The sequence below is a fragment of the Camelus bactrianus genome, chromosome 22 (genome assembly GCF_048773025.1).
Source record: "Camelus bactrianus isolate YW-2024 breed Bactrian camel chromosome 22, ASM4877302v1, whole genome shotgun sequence".
NCBI classification, from domain to species: Eukaryota; Metazoa; Chordata; class Mammalia; order Artiodactyla; family Camelidae; genus Camelus; species Camelus bactrianus.
The window spans coordinates 26,428,860-26,447,421 of NC_133560.1; the positions used below are offsets into that span (position 1 = coordinate 26,428,860).

The window sequence follows — 18,562 nt, forward strand, 5'->3', positions numbered from 1 at the left end:
CTGTAAAGGAGGGGAGGGGTGGAGAGGGAACCCATGAATTAAAAAAGACTTCGAAGACATATCATTTTCTTTTTGCAGGGGCAAGACTAAGCCACGGTGTCTAGAGACTCAAACTTGCATGATCAGCTATTCAGAGGCAGTGATTATTTAAAAAGTCACAACAGTGGTTACCTCACTGAGCAAGGAGGTTCCATGATTGGGAAGTGGTGTGTGGAGGGACTTCTGGGGTGGATGACGATGTGCTATTGTTGACCCGGGTGGACGTTATGATGATGTTCACCTCCAGCTGAGTTTCTCAAACTCAGCAGCATTGACAGGCCAGATAATTCTTGGTTGTTGGTGGTGGGGGTACTGCCCTATGCATTGCGGGATGTTTATATTTAGCAGTCCCTGGCCTCCACCCACCAGAGGCCAGTAGCAGCTCTCCCCTACTCCATCATGACAATCAACAATGTCTCCAGATATTGCCAAATGTCCCCTTAGAGACAAAGTCAACCCTGGCTGAGAACTGCCCAGCCATAACTCCTTAAGTTATATATTTGTTTTATGTGCTTTCTTGGACTTGGCTCTCTGTGTGCATTTTATTGTAGAACAAAAATACTTTTTAAATTCCAGGTGGAGTTTTTATAGGGGAAACTCGACAGAATTCTACAGTTTATCTGGAAGGACAGAAAAAAAGACAATGGTAAAAGCCCAGATGTCGTGCAAAAAGTGGAGCATCTGATGTTAAAATATATTCTAAAGCTACAATAGTTAAAACTGACTGGCACTGGGACAAACAGATTGATGGATTGTAGGAATGCAGTTACTTGCCTCCAATGGGTGCCACTTTATCAGATGAAGTCTGCGCTGCTTCAGACACACTCTTCTGCCTGTCTCTCCATCTTCCCTACCACCAACACAATGACCTAGTCAAAGTTCTGAAAATACAGTGCTTCCCACTTCTCTTCGTTTGCACATGTAAATTTCTCTTACCTGGAGTAGCGTTCCTTAAGTGTCACCCCTGCAGGCTGCCTCCGTGGACCCTCCAGGTCAGTAATTTGCACCCTTCCTTCTCCTCCCATAGACTGCAGCTCTCCCCTTTCACCCCGTGCCATAAACCTTAGCTTGAAAGTCTGTCTCCTCCTCTCAGCTTTGAGGTCCAGGATGGCAGGGATTTCCCCTCAAGGACCTGCACAGTGCCTGGCACGCAGTAGGTACTCAATTAATGCTAAATTAATTATAAAAAAAATCTGCAGAGTCATTTGAGGTCACAATATATCAAAATGGGTTAAAGAGTTCAATGTAATTTTCTTCCCTTTTAAATTTCAAATCATTCTTTCAACAAACGTTTATTAAGTACCTGCTGTGTGCCCAGGGCGCTGGATAAAGCAGTGACCAAAATCAATCGGTCCCCTGTCTTTATGGGGAGACAGATGGTAAACAGTAAATAAATAAATAATAGCGATTCCTGTTTTTTGTTTTCTTTTTTTCTTTTCCAGACTGAAAATAGCTATTAGGTGCATAAAACAGAGTGACTGGAAAGATAGTGGCCAGAGAAGGTGTAACATTAGGGCTTTTGGGGGCAGGAACACACAGGTTGAGCCCCCAAAGGTAGGAGAAGGTGGTCCAGTGAACAGGTGCAGGGAAGAACAGTTCAGAAAGGTGGAACAGCCTGTGCAAAGACACTGCGGTGGGAAAGATCCAGGGTCCAGGCAGTCCTTCCAGCTTCCACCAAGGAGATCTTCCAAATACGCAAATCTTCCTGAGTAACTCTCCTACTTAGAATCTTCCAGTGGCTCCCTGCCCCCTATGGATCAAATCCAAGCCCTTTAGCCCTGCGATGGGCAGCACTTGGGCGCTGTGCTCCCAATTCCCGCTGGTCCGCCCTCAGGACCGCCACTCCAGGCCCCGCCCCCAGCCCCGCCTCAAACTCTGGGGGCAGGGCCAGCACGGCCCACCCCGTCTCACCATTGGACAGCTTGGAGAGCCTCGGGCGCTGGTTCGCTGATATGGCCGTCAGTTAGGGCCAAGGCCTTGATAACCAGTCCCCGAGCTTCGAGGGGGCGGGCTCGGGTGCGGGCGCGGCGGGGGCTGCGGCTTCAGGTAAAGCACCAGCTTGCGGGGCACCGATGGGGTCCTTGGGGGGGGGTCAGGGGACCCACTGGGACGGGGTCTTCCCTCCCAGCCCCTCTGCGGGCTCAGCGCGCAGCGACGGGGCGGGCGCCTGCCTTCTGGCTGGGACCCCTCCCACACTGGGAGCCCCAGGTGGGCATAGAACAGAATCGGGGGCTCTGGATTCGTGAGACCGCCTTCCTCCCGCCCTTCAGGAGCTAAGTAGGGGGCTTGTTCGCCCTCTAGCACCCCAAACGACTCCGGGACCCTTTCCCAGAGTCAGTCCCGAACAGCTTGGGGATCCGGGGCCAGCCCCTTGCACTGGACCTGAATGTTGAGGGGGGGTGATTCGGAAACGGTGTTTGGGGGGAGGGACGGACGGCCCCCGGGACTGCAGACAATGGGCCCGGATGGAACCGCCCGGCGGAGTTTCCTGGAGGAAACTGCTCTGTCCCTGTGAGGCCGTCCTGAGGGGACAGGGGGATGAGGGGGTGCTGACCTCAGTACCTCCCCCTCCCACTGTCATCGCCCTTACACTAACCTCAGGGGTCTGAAAGTCCCGCCCCAACATTCTGGGGTGCCACTAGCCAGGGCCTCAATCCAGGAAGACGCTCCCTCCCCAGGCCTGGGATCCGCACAGCACCGCCCGCCGAGTCCCTCAGCCCCCAGGTTTCGTGATCACAGCTCCGAGTCCTGAAATAGTCCCTTGGGGCGGGAGTGGGGGCGTAAGGCGTCGGCTCTGACGGCCTAATGAGGGGGTCTCAGGCAGAGGCTCCGGATCTAGCCATGACAGCTCGGGCAGGGAGCGGAGTAGAGGGGAGGGCAGTTGCACGCCCCCACTCCTGTGAGGCTGCAGCCCCTGGAGCCGCCGGGGTGTGGGCCTGCTCTCCCCTTCAGGGACCGGTAGACTGGGAAGGCCGACCCCCTCGGGCTCCCTGCCCCTCCCGAGGAGGGGAGGGCTGTGTATAGAAAGCCATCAAGTGAAGCTGCCAGAAACACCCGCAGGGCTGCCTGGGTTCAAATCCTGCTTCTGCTGGTGTATGACCTTGGGTGGGTCTCTGTCTGCAACTCAGTTTCTCTATATGCACAATGGGGGATGGGATAATGATAAGAAAACCTACCTCAGAGGGTTTACCTAGGATTTTTTTTTTAAGTTAACACCCATAAACTGCTTAGAATAGAGGCCAGCCCATAGTAAATGGCAAAAGTGTTGTTATTATTACTGATCATTCTTGGGGCATCCACCCATTTTTCTGGCCATTCTCTGGGTCCAGCTGCTCAAGCTGGCTGGGTCTTAGGGATTGTCCACAGCTGGTCTTTTTTTTTTTTTTTTTTTAGTTCCCAGGTTCTCAGATTGGGGTGTGACCAGATCACTGGAGGAGGGGGCTGACACTTCACTGAGTAGCACAGCCAGCTGTGCATGAGGCAGGCCCAGACCCCTAGGCCCCAGCCCAGGTTTTTTTCCATGACCCAGCTCTTCCCTGGCCGTTTCCTGAAAACAAATCCTGAGAGGTACTGGCTGTCCTCCGTGATGACCGGCTGCCCTGCTGGCCCGCCCCTCATCGCCCGTGTGAGGGGACAGGAAACAGCTGCTTCAGGACTGGAAGTTCCCCCCTCCCTTGTCCCCCACCGCCTTGAGGGGGTGGGGGAAATGTCAGGGACCCAGGTTGGACAGAGTTGGTGAAAGGGAGGGTTCCCCCTGCAGTGGAGCAGAGTGAGTCAGGTGGGTCAATGGATGCTCAATGGCTGGGGGGTGTTAGGCATGTAGGTGGTCATCAGGCATGCAAGAGGCCAGCAGGGGTGACCAGGAAGGTTACCAGGTGGTTAGCACAGATGGGTAGTAAATGAGGGCAAGTACAGACTGGGTCCTGCCGGTGGAGGGCTGGACAGACTAGAGGTCCCCAGATAAGCAGAGCCCACTCTGAGGGCATTTCCCGTAGGCAATTGACTTCATCGCTTTATGCCTTAGTTTTCCCATCTGGAAGAGGGGGCACCATCCTGCCTGCAGGATTGTATGTGTGGGGTTTACATTTAATCAGGCAGGGAATACAGTAGGCACTCACTACAAGCTGCTTTCCCTTCCCTGAGGGTGTTTCATGTGGGTTCTTGAAAGCTCCAGATTTCCTACCATGTGCTTTCTGAATCAAAGTTTTGGATTCGATATTTGTCCTCATTAAATATCACATTAATAGATGTGGCCCAACCTCCCTCAGTTTCTTAGAGCCTCCATCATGTCACCCAAAGAGTAACTCTCCCTTTAGCCCCAAGCTCGGCCGCAGCTCTGACAACCTGGGTGCTTGTGGTTCCACTACAACCTCTTACAAGCCAAGGGCAGAGCCCTGTGGCACTCCACTAGAGACATTCCAGGGAGCCTAGTTTCCACTGATTTGCATCCCCTTGGTGCATCTGGCCCACAGCTCTCTATCATTCCTAAAGGATCGCACAAGTGACGTTGGTATAAATTCAGATGTACAATTATATCTTGTTTGCACTCTAAGGGAAAAAATGTAAGAAATTCAGTTTTTGGTTTTTTGTTTTTGTTTTAGTTTGTAGAATCTGACCAGATGAGTTTTGAATGAGCCCACAAAGGGCTTCCAACTCTCACCTTCCTCTTCTGAAGGTTGGCACTCCACCCCTGTGAGCATCAGTTTCTAAATTTTCCCCAAGGACTGACAGAAAACTCAGCAGGTCTGGAATGCACCTCCCCCTCCCCAACTCTTGTTCTTTTGACTGCCTTCCTCTCTTTTCCTTTTAATATCTTTCCTGCCTCCTCCTGCCCAGTGGACAGAGGCCTGGCATCTGGGGGGGGTGTCCCCCCATTCATTCATTCCAAAGTTTCAAGGCCACTGGAGGGAGGAGGGAGGAGAAGTCCTTTGTGCGCAGGTGGGTGGGTGGAGAGGACCTCTTGGGTCTACTCACTCAGAGTCCAGGCTGACCCCAGGGGCACAGCCAGCAGGACTGGACCCAGCCCCCGACTCACCCCTCTGGGGGCCTTTTTCAGGGTGTGTCTGGCAGCTACTCCAAGAAACATGGCCAAGTTTGCCCTGAATCAGAACCTGCCTGGTGAGTGTGCAAAATGGGATACGTGAGTGTGTACAGATCCACACTTGGTGCCCAGGTGTGGTACAGCCCTGGAATTCCATCCTTTGCTGAGTAGCCAAGGGTCCCTTTATAAATGTCCATTGGAAAATGTCATGGCCCTGCTTAAAATCTGCCTATGGTGCCTTCTCACTTGTGGAATAAAACTCCAACTCCTCATGGTGGCCCAGAAGGTTCTCCACAGTCTGGCCAAAGCCCACCTCTACTGCTCCTCTCTGCGCTCCCTTCCTTCACTCTGCTCCGGACATCCTCACCCCTACCCTGCTCACTCCACCCCAGGGCCTTTGCACAGGCTGCTTTCTTTTCGGAACCTTCTGTCCCCAGATGCTTCCCCCTTCTCATTCAGGGCTCAGTTTATATGTCCCCTCTGCAGGAAACACGCCCTGACAGCCAGAGCCAAAACCCTGCCTCTTCCATTTACTCTGTTTCATCGTTATTATTATGATTGCCCTAAGCACCACGTGGAATGATTGTGTTTATTTACCTGCCTCCTACAAGAGGGCAGGGATGCTTGTCCTGTTCACTGGTGTGCCCGCAGCGCCTAGAAAGGTGCTTGGCACATAGCAGACGCTCAGTTGCACTCATGATTGCACTTTTTGGGTGCAGAGAGGAGCTTAAGCCTCCAGTGTGCAGGGTTTGGTGCAAGTGGAGTCGTGCGGGTGTGTCGTGGGCCGGTGGGGGACGCGCTCCATTTGTCCAGTCTCTCCAGGTCTCCTAGGTCTGACGCCCCCCTCCGCCCCTGTCATGCCTGCAGACCTGGGTGGCCCTCGCCTGTGCCCCGGTGCCAGTGGAGGCGCCCGCAGCCCGAGCTCGCCCTACTCGGTGGAAACGCCATACGGCTTCCACCTGGACCTGGACTTTCTCAAGTACGTGGAGGAGTTGGAGCGCGGCCCCGCCACTCGCCGCGCTCCGGGACCCCAGGCTGCGCGCCGCCCCCGCGCGTCCCGGACCGGCCTCGCGGGCGCGCGCAGCCCTGGAGTCTGGACATCCAGCGAGTCCTTGGCCAGTGACGACGGTGGGGCGTCGGGCGCACTCTCCCCGGGCGCACCTTCGGGGTTGCTGCTGCCACAGCTGTCGCCCCGCGCGCCCGTGCGCAACCCGCGCGTCGAGCACACTCTCCTGGAGACCAGCCGGCTGCTGGAGCTGGCGCAGGCGCAGGAGCGCGCGCCCAGCCCCTCTCGCATGGGCCTGCGCAGCCCGCGCGGGTCCGGCCACAGCAGCCCGGTCCCCAACCCAGCCCCCGCCTCTCCTGGCCCCGCGCAGCTGCAGCTGGTGCGCGAGCAGATGGCAGTGGCGCTGCGGCGCTTGCGCGAGCTCGAGGAGCAGGCGCGCGCGCTGCCCGAACTGCAAGAGCAGGTGCGCGCGCTGCGCGCAGAGAAGGCGCGGTTGCTAGCCGGGCGCCGGCTGCCGGAGTTCGACGTGGAGGCCGAGGCGCGCCCAGAGAAGCTTGCACAGCTCCGGCGGCTCACCGAGCGCCTGGCCACCTCTGAGCGCGGCGTTCGCTCCAGGGCCAGCCCCGGGGCTGACGGCCCCGACGGGTCGGCTTCTAGGCGCAGTGAAGGCGTTCTGCAGGTCCTCGACGGGGTGCCCCAGACGCGGGAGGCTGGCACACAGACCATGCTGGAGACGGAAGAGGCGGGAGCCCAGGCAGTGCCAGAGACCCAGGAGGCCGGCGTGGGGGCAGCTCCCGAGACCCTTGAGGCGGAAGCTTGGGTAACCGAGGCTCTGCTGGGGCTGCCCGCGGCCGCCGAGCGCGAGCTGGAGCTGCTGCGTGCCAGCCTGGAGCATCAGCGCGGGGTGAGCGAGCTCCTGCGGGGTCGGCTGCGCGAGCTGGAGGAGGCCCACGAGGCTGCCGAGGAAGCAGAGGCAGCGGCAGCGGCAGAGGCCCGGCCCCAGCCGTGCGAGGCTGCCACCCAGACCCCCTGGGGTTGTGCCGAGAAGGCCACGCAGACAGAGACCCCCGCGGAGGCCCCTGCTCCGACGCAGGAGAACCTGCCTGGACCCACAGATGGGGACATGGCGGTGGCGCCCACGGGTGAGTCCGAATCCCTCGGTGAGCCCTGACTTGCCGGCCTCCGAACTCGAACTCAGTGTCCTCATGTGATATCCGCTAGGCACCCTCAAGTCCATTATGAAGAGGAGAGACGGTACACCTGGCGCCCAACCCAGCCCCGGACCCAAGAGCCTGCAGTTTGTTGGGGTCCTCAACGGAGAGTGAGCACTTTCCCCCTGCCCATTGCAGCATCTGAGGGGACATGGACTCGGGTTTGAATCCCAGCTCTGCCCCTCGCTCGCAGCGTGGTCTTGGCAAACCTCAGTGTCCTCATCTATAAAATGGGGACAGCCACCCCCACCTCGCAGGACTCCAGAACGAGCCCACAGGGGAGGCTCAGCAGACGCCTCCCACCCTACCCCCAGGTATGAGAGCTCATCCAGCGAGGGTGACAGCAACAGCGACAGTGAGGACGGCGCTGCTAAGCCTCCGAGGAGCAGCTCCTCGGGCTCAGGTGACGACAGTGGCGGCGGATCGGACTCAGGCACCCCCGGCTCTCCCAGCTGCGGGGAAGCCCAGGACCCCGAGCCCGAGGCAGAGCCAGAGCCTCAGCCGGGAGCGCAAGGGAGGTGAGCACCGGGGACACCGAGTGGAGACCGCTGCTCTCTTTCCCTTTTCCCCACCCCAACCCGGCCTGAGCCTCTCTCCCTGTCTGTCTCCTCGGTAGGTGCGAGCTGAGCCCGCGTTTGCGGGAGGCGTGCGCAGCGCTGCAACGACAGCTGAGCCGACCCCGTGGAGTCGCCCGCGACAGCGTGAGTGTCAGGAGAGCCCCTCACAGGAGGCCTGACAGGGACCTCCTCTGACACCCACCTAGGGAAGTGCATCAGGTTCCCTAGAGTTGGGGCGGAGCGTCCCAAGTTCTGTCGCACCAGGGACCTCCACGGATCCCAGGCTCTCTAAGGGAGCGCTGATCTTTCCCTGACTTCCCAAAAGGGGTCCACCTCAAGCCCCAGCCCCACTCCCGGACTCCCCAGAGACATGCACTCACTGCCTTCCTCAGCTCCAGCTTCTCCCACAGGCTCTTCCCCAGAAGGGGAACACTCTTGCCCCCTCAAGCCCTGTACCCACAGTGACGGTATTCACTTCTCCAAGAGGGTGCAGCCCCATGGGTCCACGCCCCTCCTCGGACACGGAGTGACCATCCTCTCCTACCTGGGTTCCCAGCCCCGCCCCTACAGCCTCTGGGACATCGCGCCCTGGACCATGGCTGAAGTCTGCCCCCACCCCCACCCCCACCCCGTTTTGGCAGGGCGCAGCGCGCCTGGTGGCCCAGGAGTGGTTTCGAGTGTCGAGCCAACGGCGCTCTCAAGCGGAGCCCGTGGCCGGGGTGCTGGGCGCGGTGGGGCGCCTGGGACGCGAGCTGCTGGAGCACGTGGTGAACCTGGCGGATGGCAACGGGAACACAGCCTTGCACTACAGCGTGTCCCATGGGAACCTGGCCATCGCGAGCTTGCTGCTGGATACGGGTCAGCATTGAGGGAGGAGGAGGGCGCCAAGCAATAGGGAGCCACAGAAGGGAGAATCTGGGCAGGTCCTGGCTGGGAGAGCTGGGAGACTGCAGAGAAGGGCTGGCCAGGCAGAGGGCATCGCTGGCTCTTCCATGGAGGTTCCATGACGCACTGTGGAGAGACTGACCTCTCCAAGATCTGCCCTGACCTGCCTCTCACTTTTAAGGGGAAGGGAATTCCAGGCTCTGGGATGAGGTAAGACCGAAATTTAGGGGGATTACTTCATCCCACCGGCTTTAGGTTCCTCATCTGTGAAACGTGGTATGCAACACCTCTCTCCCTGGGCAACTGTGATAATACACAAGTAGAACAGGGCCGGGCATATAGGTCAGCCCATGGTCACCACGCCTCCTGCTCCTGGATCTTCAGCCCTGGTGCTCACCTCCTCCCTGAGCCCCAGTATCCAGCCACCACCTCTCCATCCTCCAGAGGAAGTCTTCACTGGTCAGGGCTGTGACTTCTTCCTGGGATGGGGCACCAGGCCCACAGTCCACCACCAGGCCCTGCATTGACTCCACTGTAACACATTTCCAACACCTGCCTCAACATTTTCCCCTCTGGAGCAGAGATCCACACACCCAGGTGTTGTTGAGCCCACAGACATGTATAAGAGGCTTCTAGGTACCAGTGCAGTGACTGGATGGGGGTGGGTCACCCACATACAACTGCTTTCCCCCGTGGGACTCACAGCAAAGGTGATAGTGGACAGCAGATACACTGCCCGCCAACTGCTCTCCTGGGTGTCCTCTTTCAAGTTCAGTACCCTCTAGGGCCTGCCCTTGGAGGCCTCTCAACTGTCACTGCAGGCTTAGGCAGGTCCCACTGTCGTATCCCCCATGCTACCTCCCTAAACACACAGATCCGTCGTCCCATCCCTGCAGGTCTTGGTGACCAGGAGGAAGAGCACAGCTGCTCTGGGATGGACAGGGAGCTGTGGCTTGGGAGGAGGGGATGAGGCATGAATTCAAGATACTTTCTGGGCAGTTCCTATCTTAATAAAGAGGGCTGGGGACGGGCTGCGGCAGGTGTCAAGGCAGACACAGACATTGGTCACAAGAGGCCCGAGGTTCCTTGGACCCATTATTCCCTGCATTTGAATCCACCCTCAGCTCCAACTCCCCAGACCGTGCTGTGGGCCTTCTGGTTCTCATGTGCGTCAGCCTGGCCCTCCACCTAACCCCTCCCCAGGACCCTGAGCCCTCAGTGCACCGGCACATAGGGGCTGTTTCCCCTCTCCCTGGAATGAAGGGCCCGTACACAGCCGTGTCCTTGTTCTTTATCTCCACTTCCAGACTGCTTCCCCTTCCTCCCTAAGTATCCCCCGGAACCTCTTACTGGTCAGACCACTACCCACCTCGCCTCCTGACGTCTCCCTCTGACCTCAAGTCACTCTTCCATTTCTTGAATGTTAACTCTCAGCCGGTTCTCTTTCTCTCTAGCCTAAGCCTCACCAGTTTCAATCGAAACAGATGATGAACCTGACTGAGGCTTGGAGGGAGGTAAGCGGACTAGGTTGGGCTGGGGGTGTCCTCTCCTTGGTTGACAGATTGCTCCCCTTCTCTCCCCAAGGGGTCTGCAACGTTGACCACCAGAACCGAGCCGGCTACTCGGCCCTCATGTTGGCTGCACTCACCTCTGTGGGGCAAGATGAGGACATGGTCGTGGTCCAGAGACTCTTCTGCATGGGCAATGTTAACGCCAAGGCCAGCCAGGTGCGCAGACACCTTGTCCCTGAACCTGAGTCTGGGGGGGTCACTTCCACTTCCGGAGCCAAATATCCCTGACTTCCCTTCCTCCGCCCTAAGAGCCCACACCAGCCCTATCTCCTCCTTCCCCAGACAGGACAGACAGCCCTCATGCTGGCCATCAGCCATGGCCGCCAGGACATGGTAGCAGCCCTCCTGGCGTGTGGGGCAGATGTGAATGCACAGGATGCAGATGGGGCCACAGCGCTGATGTGCGCCAGTGAGTATGGGCGCCTGGACACTGTCCGGCTGCTGCTGGCCCAGCCAGGCTGCGACCCTGCCCTCCTGGACAATGTGAGCCACCACAGGGCTGGTGTGGGGGTGGTGGGGTAGCCGTGCCTTGGTTCAGGAACCTGATTGTCCCCATCCTCCCTCAGGAAGGTACCAGTGCCCTGGCCATTGCCCTGGAGGCTGAGCAGGACGAGGTGGCCGCTCTGCTGCACGCCCACCTGAGCTCTGGCCAGCCTGGTCCCCTGGTGAGTGCAGCCCCGCTGCCATGTGCAAGTTTCCCAGCTGCACATTCAAGGATACCAAGTGTGCTCCAGGAGTGGGAAACCTGGGTCTGAATTCTCTCGTGTGGTTGGGACTTGATGTTCAACCTAAAGAAAGCCCAAGAGTTAGACACACCTTCACTTTACAGGTCCCGAGCCTGAGGGCTCCAGAGGGGACGTGACCTAAGGTCAAAGTAAGGCTGTCAGACCTAGCTCAGACCTTCATGTCAGTGGATCCTGCTACTGCCCCCAGGGAGGCTCACAGCAAAGGAACAGGGGAGCCTTTGGAGTCAAGCAGGGCAGGGGAAGAGGATGCAGACTCCCTGCAAGTTACAGCTTCAGGATGGGAACAAGGAGTTTGCCAGCAGCAGGCAGGAAGGGCTGGTCTGGGGGCTTTAGTTTGTCCCCAAGGGGAAGAGGCTTATATTCAAAAGGCAAGTGCCAGGTGATTCTATTCTCAGCACTTGCAGAATTAAATTCATCCAGTCAGGCTGCCCATCCTGCACTCTCCTGCAGAGATGTGGGAAAGGAGCAGTGGAGGTCAAGTGCCTCTTCCAGGTCAGATGGGCCAGAAGCAGGATTCAAGCTCCGCTGTAAAAGGTGGGGTCCCTGCTTCATTTGCAGGGATCAGTGGAGAGAGGCAAGCCCTCCACTTGGTTAAACGTCCGAGTCCCAGGGGCTGGGACCCACAGTGTCCTGCTCGCAGGATACAGGACCCCCTCTCCCAACCTCTCTCACCAGTTGTCCCCTGACTCTCCCATGGCCGTGCCTGGTGAAGGAGAATGCAGCGACAGTGAAAAGGACCCCCAGCCTCAATGACTGGCCTGACTCGCTGAACCCAGAATGGGGGAGAGACCTCTCCCTCCCCCACCTCAGCCTCTGGGCATAGCAGGGACCAGGGGTTGCATCCAGATGCTAGCCCTAGACCAAAAGGATGGCTGGGATGGCTCAGTGGCCAGAGGGGCTCACCTGGAACTCTGCAGGGTGAGGTGGGGGCTGAGAAGTGATACAACCCTAGTCCACCCACTTCTCCAGCCTTCTACCCTAATAAAACATTCCTAACTCAGTTTGTGTTATTTGAGATCCATGACACATAGTTCTCTCTCTCCTCAAAGAGTAATGCCTTGTTGGGAAAACTACTCGCCACGGGGTGGATCAGTGGCCACCTGCGGCGGCCCCACAGGAGGATTTTATAAGCCTAGTGACAATGCAGACAAAACCCCCAAGTTTACATACAATATAAATGCTTTATTAACTAACAGTCAGGAGATCATCCTTGTGGGCCAAGTGGCCAGACCCAGACATCCAGGACCCTGTAAACAAATGGAACCATGAGATGCTTAACAGCCCCAGCCCTCTCAACTGGTAACCCCTATTTTGCCAACCATACCCCTCCTACACATCCCACCACGAAGAGTCCCTCACCCGTGGGCATGGCGATAAACCTCCCTACCACCAACCAAGAGTCTAACGGTGACCCGCTGTTTTTCACTCCAGTCATGCACTCACTAGCCACAATTTCAGCGCAGCCTTCGAGCCTCTCGCTCTGACTCCAATAGGGTCAGCACGTCTCCCTCGCGTACGGGGCCTTTCACGTTTCGGATGATGGAGCGGCTCGTGTCATCCATGAATTCTACGCGCACCTACGGGGCCCGCGGCGGGAAGGGAAGAAGTCAGTCGGCCACGAATATGCACCGTGGGATGGGCAGCAAACTTAGTTTCAGGGGACGTGTCTACAGAGACAAAGGGGGACTGAGGCTGGGAGGCAAGGCTGGGCCTGGAGAAAAGCCGAAGAGGGCCCGAAACGTGAAGAACAATGCTCTCAAGGGCCAAAAGAAGCCACCAGGGGAGACAACTGCCGCTCTGGGCCCGTCGGGGACGGCAGCACAACTGTGAGGGCGTAGAACCACACAGTGGTCGTTAGGATAAGCTGAATCTCGAGAACGAGATATGTCAGAGCTCGTAGAATGAGGTCGACAGAGCTCAGACCGGGAGGGCAGGGCCTTGGTGAAGCTTCGGACCCTCCGTGAGCCTTGGGGAAAAGGGGACGTCGGTTCTCAGATACCAGGGAGTTGGGCCTGGAGGATGGAAAGAGTCATCTTCGGAGACTCAGACCCCGAACTCCTTTACTCCCGACCCCTCACCTGAGTGCACTGTCCCTGCGAACCGGTCCGGCCCAGCACCTTGGTGACCTGGGGGAAAGAAGGTTGCGTCAGACCTGCCCACTCGGTTCCTCTACTCCCTCCTTCCTCATCCAGGTCCCCAAATCTGAGTATCTGCCTCACCCTAGCCAGCTTGATGGGCTGCACACGGCTCGTGTCCATGATGGCGGCGCGGCGGCGGTCGGGCGGAGAGGAGTCACGTGGTTCGGAGAGACCTTTTATATGAAATCTGAGCCCCGCCCCCCCCCCGCTCTCGCGAGACCATACGCCATGTTCCCAGCAGTCCTCGCGGTAGAAACGTCACTGGTGCCCTTCGGTGGAGTAGGGAGATGGCGTCCGCTACCCGTTTTATCCAGTGGCTGCGGAATTTGGCATCCGGGGTGCGCGGGGTGGGAAGGGCTGCACTGGGAGGGGGCTGCGGGCTCCGTAAGCCCGGGACCTGGTCCCACCACTCACCTTCTTCCTGCATCTCTGGGGTGCAGTGCCAGGATTCCTCTAGGTCGGGACCCCTCACTTAGCCCGGAATCCCGGACTCATGTCCCCTTCAGCCTGAGACACACCCACCCCCATCCCCAGCCCTTGGCTCTCTCTTGACTGGGGTCCCACTCAGGCCTGGGTTCTCTCTAGTCCTGTACCTTCTTAGCCTTGGATTTTTGTGGCCCTGGCCTCCAGCTTTCCTCTTCACCTCCATGGCTCATATCCTTGTCGCCAAATGCCCATTTCCCGCCTCCGCTTCGTTTGTTCATCCTCGAACTGCCCCTGTTCGCTGGCCTTCTCTCTTGGGGTACCCTGCGGCCTGACCTCCTTCCTCTTTCTCCCACAGCAAGACTTGCAGGCGAAGCTGCAGCTACGTTACCAGGAGATCTCCAAGCGGTGAGCAGGCCCCGCTCGCTGCCCAGAATCCAGCCAATGTCCTTCCTCCACCAAAAACAGACCCGTGTCCTTTTATTAAACCCTGGAACGCTGGGCCGAAATCCTGCCCCTAGACCCCTAGCTGGCTGTGGAGGCAGAAGTTTGCTTTTAATCATGCTGGACTATGTCGAAGAGAGCTGCTCTTGGAACGGCCAGATTGGGCATGAATTCTGTGTGGGAGTCCTGAGCGTGATTTGCAGTCGTCAGTGTGGGCCTGCCATTGTTACCATCCCCAAGCTAGAGATGAAAGTATTCGAGATTTGCAGAGAGGAAATCATTTGTTTAAAGTCACTCAAAACCCAGAAAGTGACAGCTGGGATTTGAACCCAGCGGTGTCTCAATTTCAAACCCATTCGAGTTTGAAAATTACTTGATATTTACAAGCCCCTGCTATGTCCTCAGCTCTTGAGGATACCCCTGCGAACAAACAAACTCTTACTCGCATTCCTTTCATGGAGCTCATATCAACGGAGAGGGAGAAACATAAGATAGTAGGGAAATAAACACAGCAAATGAAAAACATTGTTCTGGAATGCTCTGAAGACAAAACAAAATGAGATGGGCTGGAGGGTGGCTACCTTAGGTCAGGCGGTCAGGAAAGGGCTCTTCAGGGATCTACATTTGAGTCACCTGAAATGCCAAAGGATAATTGTTGAAAAAACATTCTGAGCAGAGGGAACAGTCAGCGTCAAGGCTGCAAAGCCTGACAAGAGCCAGAGTAGGAAGGAGGCCAGTGTGGCTGAAACACTGAGGAATAGGGGACCACAGTGTGTGTATATATATATGTAAAGCAGCAGAGAAGGTTGGCATGAAAGGCGGAAAACTAGCACTAAAACAACCAAATTTATGTGAATGTCTACATGTTGTACCTAATTCCAAATATCAAAAATTTTAAATTGCTTTTCCATCTGGGGTATTTGGTGTCCTGGCTGAGGAGACAGTTTTGTAAAATTTTCAATTTTTAAGGAAAATGATGCCCCTGAGTAATTCATTTGGGCCTTTCTGTTGGGTGCTGGTTCTTCTTACCTTTTCAGTGCCAGGTTGCAGAAGGCTTCTTCCATTCCCGCAGAGGGTCATCTCTGCATTCCAGGGGTTAAGTAAATTCTAACTTCTACAAAAGATACTGCTTTTAGTCACGCTTTTCTTTCTTTTTCCTTACTGAAGTGTATTTGAATTACAATGTTGTGTTTCTGGTGTACAGCATAGTGATTCAATTATACATACATATTCTTTTTCATTATAGGTTGTTACAAGATTCTGACTATGATTCCCTGTGCGGTACAGTAGGACCTTACTTATTTAGGATATTGCTTTTCTATTAAATTTTTAAACTTTATTTTTACCCATATTGCTCTTTTTTTCCCTTAATGCAATGGCTATCACTTGTTTTAAGAAACTCCTAAACCCAGAATGGTTAAGACCATTGGTTAAAAATGTAGTTGAATGAAAACCCAATCTTTTTATGACTTTTCTCCTGCCTTCCCTCTCTGCAGCGGTTTCCAGGGAAGCTTATTTTCTGTTTGGAGGTTAGCGATGTCTTTTCAGGACTCAAACTTTGTATGTTGACCCCAGGATTCAGCCCCAGTGGGGACAGAGCTCTGCTTGCTCCCCCTCTGGCTTTAGTGACCACAGGGTGGCAGCAGAGACCTCAGTGGACAAAGTGCTCTTTTAGTAATAAGCCTTGGTCCCCAGCAGGGTTCTCTAGAGAGTCCCTGAGATTACTAGAAACCCAGAGATTCTGTAGCCTGGCCTTTGGGGACAGAGCCTCTCAGAATGAGCCAAGTCTGAGGCTGTTGCCCAAGCATTTACTGACTGTGACTTCTGGATAGGTGGTAGGCAGAGCCTTAGACCCCTGCCCCTTCACTTCCCGAGACCCTGCAGGTGAACATGAGGCCAGCTGCCAAGCTGGGCCATGGAGTGATGGGAGCAGACCTGGGTTTCCAGTCTGGGCTTCCTGCTTCCTTGGGAGGCTTCCCAGACTTAAGGGTCCTTTATACCCACCACATCTGGGGCAGGTGAGGGACGTGGGGTAGGGCAGTCTGAGGCCTTGTCCTCTGGGAGCTTCGCATCCAGTGCAGGGGCTCCTACCTGCTTCTGGGTACTGGCCCCTCCCCAGGCCTGTGGCCACAGCAGCATATCAAGGGATCCCCTTGGCCTGCAGCACATCACAGTGGCTGCCAACCCCACACTCCAGGCCAGCCAGGCAGGGACAATGACTGTCATTCTGTTTCACTGACAGTGTTCTTTGTCCTCAGGACTCAGCCTCCTCCCAGGCTCCCTGTGGGCCCCAGCCACAGAATCTCCAACAATTACTACTGTACTCGCGATGGCCGCCGGGAAGCCATGCCGCCCTCTATCGTCATGTCCTCGCAGAAGGTGCTGGCGTCCGGCAAGCCAGCAGAGAGGTGAGGAGGCCACAGCCCCCCTCCTGCCATCTGCCCTTTTTCCTGCTTGTCCTTTGCAAGGAAATGTCCTTGCAAAGGGCCATCAAGCATCAGCTGTGGCAGGAAATGTGCTGCTGGGGGCTTCTCATCTGAGAGCTCATTGAATCCCCACCTAGCCTGCCTGGGTGGGTTTCCTGCAAAGCAGAGGAAGCTCCAAGTGCCCTTCAAGGGTCTTGGAAGAAGCCCAAGCGTTGTTTTTGTAATTTTGTATTGTTCTTGAAGAGAAGATTGTGTAAACCTCAGGCCCCTTAAAACCCAGTTTTGTCCCTGGCCTCAGGTATTGTCTCTCAATTAAACAGGGACAATAATGGTGTTTACTTTAGAGAGTTCTGTTATGACAGGATACCACAGACTGATGGCTTCAAAACAACAGAAAATTCTTCCTCACAGTTTGAGGCTGGGAGGCCCAAGGTCAAGGTGGCTGCAGATTCAGCGGCTGGTGGGGGCACGTTCCTGGTTCACAGATGGTATCTTCTTGCCACGTCCTTACGTGTTTGGAAGGGCAAGGGGTCTCTAGGGCTTCTTATAAGGGCACTAACCCCATTCATGAGGCCTCCACCTTCATGAGCCACCTCCCCAAGCACCACCTCCTAACAACATCACATGGGGGCATAGAATTCCAGCATGGATTTTAGGGGACACAGACTTTTAGTCTATAGCAGAGTCATTATGAGAATTAATTCTTATCTTTAACGTTTGTAAGCTCTTAGAATGGAGTCAATGCCACATCTACTTCCTAATAACTCCATGAGTTAGGCAGTGATGGCCCCTGTTGCAGAAAAAGAAATTGAGGCCCAGAGAGGCCAAGTGACCTGCCTGGGCCACACAGCCCTCGGGTAGCAGAATCACAATCTCACACCAGTTTGCCCAGACCCCCAGTGGTGACTGGGCTCTAGAGCTGACTTGCGGTGCGGTCTTGGGCCAGTCCTTTGGCCTTCTTCAGCCTCAGTGTCTTCATCTGGAAGATGGGGATGGTGGGCTTGCAGCAGACCTCTAAGGTGATGAGGCCAGGTGGGGCCTGTTGTGCAGTTAGAACTCAGTGAACTGTCCATGTTGCCATGTCCAGGTTCACCAGAGTCCAACACCAGGCTCCGGTGAGCTGCCCCGCTCCCCCACACCCCTCACCTGCCCCCGGGATGTCTGCATTTCCTAGGGAGGCTGCCTTCTGCCTCTTCCACCTCCTTCAGGCTCCTGGGGGGATGGGAGGCCCTGGAACCCCTGCTCCTGGGGGACTCCTCCGAGAGGAGATCCCACCCACCTGCCCCTTCTCCTTTCTTGCTTCTAGTGTGTGCAGGCCTAGGCCCCGGGGCCAGGGATGGGGGTGGGATAGATACATGCCTTGGATTTGCCAGCACAGTGTCTTCTTGGGGCTCACCACGGGCCAACCACGGGCCAAACGGTGTATTATCCAGTTGCATATCGACTCAGCCCCATTAGACGGAGGCCACTTGTAGTACCTGCCACATAGCAGGTGCTCAGTACTCGAGGGAAGGAGGAGCAGGGACATGCGTCACCTGACTGCTCAGCCCTTTTGCTAGTGTGTTGTTCCAGAGCAGCAGGAGTGGGGTGCAGGTGGGGAGGGGTGTTGGAGGAGGAGCCCAGCCTTTCACAGTGGTTCTGGGTCCAAGAGCAGGGCAGGCCTAGCGGTGTGGGGGTTCACCATGGGCTCAGGGCAGAAAGGGGGCTTGTCAGCTGACCCTTTGGGTGGAGAGTGCTCTGGCCTCCCAATCCACCACTTCAGCAGAAGTGTTTGTGCCAGGGCAGGGGTCTCCCTCGGACTCCTCCACACGGTTCTCTGGGAACCTGGGCCTAACTGAATTCTGTTTTCATCTTCCAGCCCGGCTGTACCCGAGAAGAAAGCGGTGACGCCGGCCCCTCCCATAAAGAGATGGGAGCTGTCCAAGGATCAGCCTTACCTGTGACCTTGTGCCCTGGGGTACCTGGCTAAGCCCTCAGAGCCACCTGAGTGCTTCCCCCTCCGTGGACTCCTTGGATTCCCTCTGGGGAGAACGTGATGTAATTTATAATAAAAATGTATATTGAGTTCTCCAGGA

General features: G+C 56.3%; 3 protein-coding genes across 11 annotated transcripts; 2 read left to right on the forward strand and 1 right to left on the reverse strand.

Annotated features, from left to right (window-relative positions):
• Window positions 1-1,932: 1,932 nt before the first annotated feature.
• On the forward strand, window positions 1,933-12,056 carry KANK3 (KN motif and ankyrin repeat domains 3). Of its 9 annotated transcripts, none has more exons than XR_012501651.1 (12): window positions 1,934-2,085; window positions 4,641-4,782; window positions 5,096-5,157; window positions 5,894-7,228; window positions 7,308-7,407; window positions 7,612-7,815; window positions 7,914-7,998; window positions 8,496-8,712; window positions 10,324-10,466; window positions 10,593-10,719; window positions 10,877-10,975; window positions 11,732-12,056. XR_012501651.1 is itself a non-coding variant. In XM_074350865.1 (12 exons), exons 3-12 carry the CDS (start codon window positions 5,124-5,126, stop codon window positions 11,807-11,809), a joined length of 2,496 nt encoding a protein of 831 aa, XP_074206966.1. In that variant the 5' UTR covers window positions 1,934-2,085; window positions 4,641-4,782; window positions 5,096-5,123; the 3' UTR covers window positions 11,810-12,056. The 9 variants fall into 9 exon arrangements, 6 of the variants coding, with proteins under 6 accessions (XP_074206971.1, XP_074206968.1, XP_074206969.1 ...); XM_074350865.1 differs by having other exon boundaries at window positions 10,593-10,793; XM_010966826.3 differs by having other exon boundaries at window positions 5,948-7,228; window positions 10,593-10,793.
• Window positions 12,057-12,217: 161 nt separating this feature from the next.
• RPS28 (ribosomal protein S28) lies at window positions 12,218-13,385 on the reverse strand. Its single transcript, XM_045504063.2, has 4 exons — window positions 13,276-13,385; window positions 13,135-13,182; window positions 12,500-12,633; window positions 12,218-12,303 (listed from the first exon to the last, which is right to left on the reverse strand). Exons 1-3 carry the CDS (start codon window positions 13,312-13,314, stop codon window positions 12,511-12,513), a joined length of 210 nt encoding a protein of 69 aa, XP_045360019.1. The 5' UTR covers window positions 13,315-13,385; the 3' UTR covers window positions 12,218-12,303; window positions 12,500-12,510.
• Window positions 13,386-13,424: 39 nt separating this feature from the next.
• On the forward strand, window positions 13,425-18,562 carry NDUFA7 (NADH:ubiquinone oxidoreductase subunit A7). The gene is made up of 4 exons (XM_010966824.3): window positions 13,425-13,532; window positions 13,976-14,025; window positions 16,320-16,469; window positions 18,346-18,562. Exons 1-4 carry the CDS (start codon window positions 13,482-13,484, stop codon window positions 18,428-18,430), a joined length of 336 nt encoding a protein of 111 aa, XP_010965126.1. The 5' UTR covers window positions 13,425-13,481; the 3' UTR covers window positions 18,431-18,562.

Bases quoted from the DNA above. Each gene is read 5' to 3' on its own strand.
- KANK3 (XM_074350865.1), top strand. From the start codon at position 5,124: ATGGCCAAGTTTGCCCTGAATCAGAACCTGCCTG. The intron at 7,229-7,307 runs GTGAGTCCGAAT...GATATCCGCTAG, and splicing joins CATGGCGGTGGCGCCCACGG to GCACCCTCAAGTCCATTATG. The intron at 10,794-10,876 runs GTGAGCCACCAC...ATCCTCCCTCAG, and splicing joins ACCCTGCCCTCCTGGACAAT to GAAGGTACCAGTGCCCTGGC.
- RPS28 (XM_045504063.2), bottom strand. From the start codon at position 13,314: ATGGACACGAGCCGTGTGCAGCCCATCAAGCTGGCTAGG. The intron at 13,183-13,275 runs GTGAGGCAGATA...TCTTTCCCCCAG, and splicing joins AGCCCATCAAGCTGGCTAGG to GTCACCAAGGTGCTGGGCCG. The intron at 12,634-13,134 runs GTGAGGGGTCGG...CGGGCCCCGTAG, and splicing joins CGCAGGGACAGTGCACTCAG to GTGCGCGTAGAATTCATGGA.
- NDUFA7 (XM_010966824.3), top strand. From the start codon at position 13,482: ATGGCGTCCGCTACCCGTTTTATCCAGTGGCTGCGGAATTTGGCATCC. The intron at 14,026-16,319 runs GTGAGCAGGCCC...CTTTGTCCTCAG, and splicing joins TACCAGGAGATCTCCAAGCG to GACTCAGCCTCCTCCCAGGC. The intron at 16,470-18,345 runs GTGAGGAGGCCA...TTCATCTTCCAG, and splicing joins TCCGGCAAGCCAGCAGAGAG to CCCGGCTGTACCCGAGAAGA.